This window comes from Cyprinodon variegatus, unplaced genomic scaffold (genome assembly GCF_000732505.1).
Source record: "Cyprinodon variegatus isolate N-32 unplaced genomic scaffold, C_variegatus-1.0 Scaffold3059, whole genome shotgun sequence".
Taxonomy (NCBI): Eukaryota; Metazoa; Chordata; class Actinopteri; order Cyprinodontiformes; family Cyprinodontidae; genus Cyprinodon; species Cyprinodon variegatus.
In genome coordinates, this window is record NW_015153512.1 from 1 (window position 1) to 1770 (window position 1770).

General features: G+C 36.9%; 1 protein-coding gene across 1 annotated transcript; it reads right to left on the minus strand.

Annotated features, from left to right (window-relative positions):
* Positions 1-324: 324 nt before the first annotated feature.
* On the minus strand, positions 325-1316 carry LOC107081140 (cytidine monophosphate-N-acetylneuraminic acid hydroxylase-like). Its single transcript, XM_015369346.1, has 4 exons — positions 1109-1316; positions 921-1012; positions 640-749; positions 325-548 (listed from the first exon to the last, which is right to left on the minus strand). Exons 1-4 carry the CDS (start codon positions 1312-1314, stop codon positions 345-347), a joined length of 612 nt encoding a protein of 203 aa, XP_015224832.1. The 5' UTR covers positions 1315-1316; the 3' UTR covers positions 325-344.
* Between the last annotated feature and the right edge of the window lie 454 nt (positions 1317-1770).

The window sequence follows — 1770 nt, forward strand, 5'->3', positions numbered from 1 at the left end:
GTTGTGTGTTTCCTGGATGGGGCCACCTGTGAAGCTGGTTGACAGTTGCCTTTTGTATCTCTGCTTCTTTCTGTATGTCTGCTTCTGTCTCCTTGAACCCCAATCGGATATTAAACATCTGTATGGTACAATGTAATTACCCCTGAAACCCTACAAATTCAGAGTTTTCTTGAAAAAAAAAAAAAAAAAAAAAAAGTTGAAAAATTCAGAAGTTGTTAATACTTTAGCAAGACGACATGTTTTCTCACTTAGAAAATAATCTATTTTTATGTAATATTTTTTCTTTTCCAATGGTGAAAAAGTAGCGACAGTTTTGATACAGTATTAGTTAAACAGCAGCAGCATTAGAGTGTGTACCTCAGGTGGTCAGAGTGCAAGTGGCTGATGTAGATGAGATCGGCTGCACAGAGTCTATCCAGGCAGTCTGCCGGGGGCTCGTGAAGAAGCCACCAGCCTCGGGCGAAGGCAGGGCCCCTCAGCCATGGATCGAACAGGAAGCGCTTCTGACCAAATTGCAGCTCCATGCAGGCGTGGGTGAAATATGTTATCTGAATGGAAGTTAAAGCTTTAAATGTTTGTACAAGCAATCCATATTCTTTTTAGAATACTTCCTCAAAGCTTAGATGAAAAAGCTCCTACTTTTACTTCTCCTGGCTGAAGCTCCTGACACTCTCTGGGATCAGTTAGCCACGGATCAATGGGGTTCAGCTCCACTAGCTGCATCCCACCATCATCTAAGAGTTCAACCTCTGTGAAAGTGGATTAAAAAAATTATATCTGCAAACCTGATAAATTATATCCAGTTTTAAATGTTCTTGTGAGCTGTTTGCATGTAGATAATTATTAAATATGTAATTTTCATAAATTCAGAAACCATTCAAAATTGAATATAGAATAAAGTTGCCTTTCACTCATCTTACCAAGTTCCTCCTGAAGGAAGCTGTCAGGCGGGTTCACATATTTCATTGATGAGACGTTTAATTTCCAGTTATGCTTGGTGCATTTAACTGTCCTGTAAGAGCAGACCAGTGCATAAGTTGTAATTAGAAGTATTCATTTCATAACGCAGCTTTTTTTTTTTTTTTTTTTTTTACAGATGTGTCCTCACCTGCCATCCAGGTCTTCTATGTCCTTGATAAACAGCCCCCCTTGATGTTTGCACTGATTTTTGCATGCTTTGAAGCCATCACTGCTCTTGAATATGATGTAACATTTCCCATCATTGGGGTTTTTCTTGAAGTTCACGCCATCTTTGATTGAGTTCACATCTTTAGCGTCCAGTGACAGCACAACCTTGGATGTTTGGGCAGCCATTTTTTCCTAAGAACATAATTTAAGAATTTAGGAGAAAACTAAATATTTACTGGTCCTTTTACGAAAGTTAACAATAAGTTCTGATACACTGGAAATTTCTGGACACAGCTGTTCATTTTTTTTTTTATTATATGTCAAAGTTGTGACCTATGAGACAAATTGTTCATATTGGGTCATTAGGATCTCTGACATAAATCTAACTCTTTCCTTTGAAGCATTTTTCCCTAATTGGAATGGTTATATAGAAACTTTCTTCACCAAATCAAAAAAGTAGCTTAGGTAATCAGGTATTCAAAACTCCACACAAACTTCCTGAGTCTTTTTAGTATTAACCAATTGAGGATTTTTCCCACTGCTGGTTTATAGTTTACTTCGACTTATTTTGAACAAGATAAAGCATGCACATTACATTTATAATGCAACAAGGTTTCATATTACCATAAAAAAAAAAAAAAA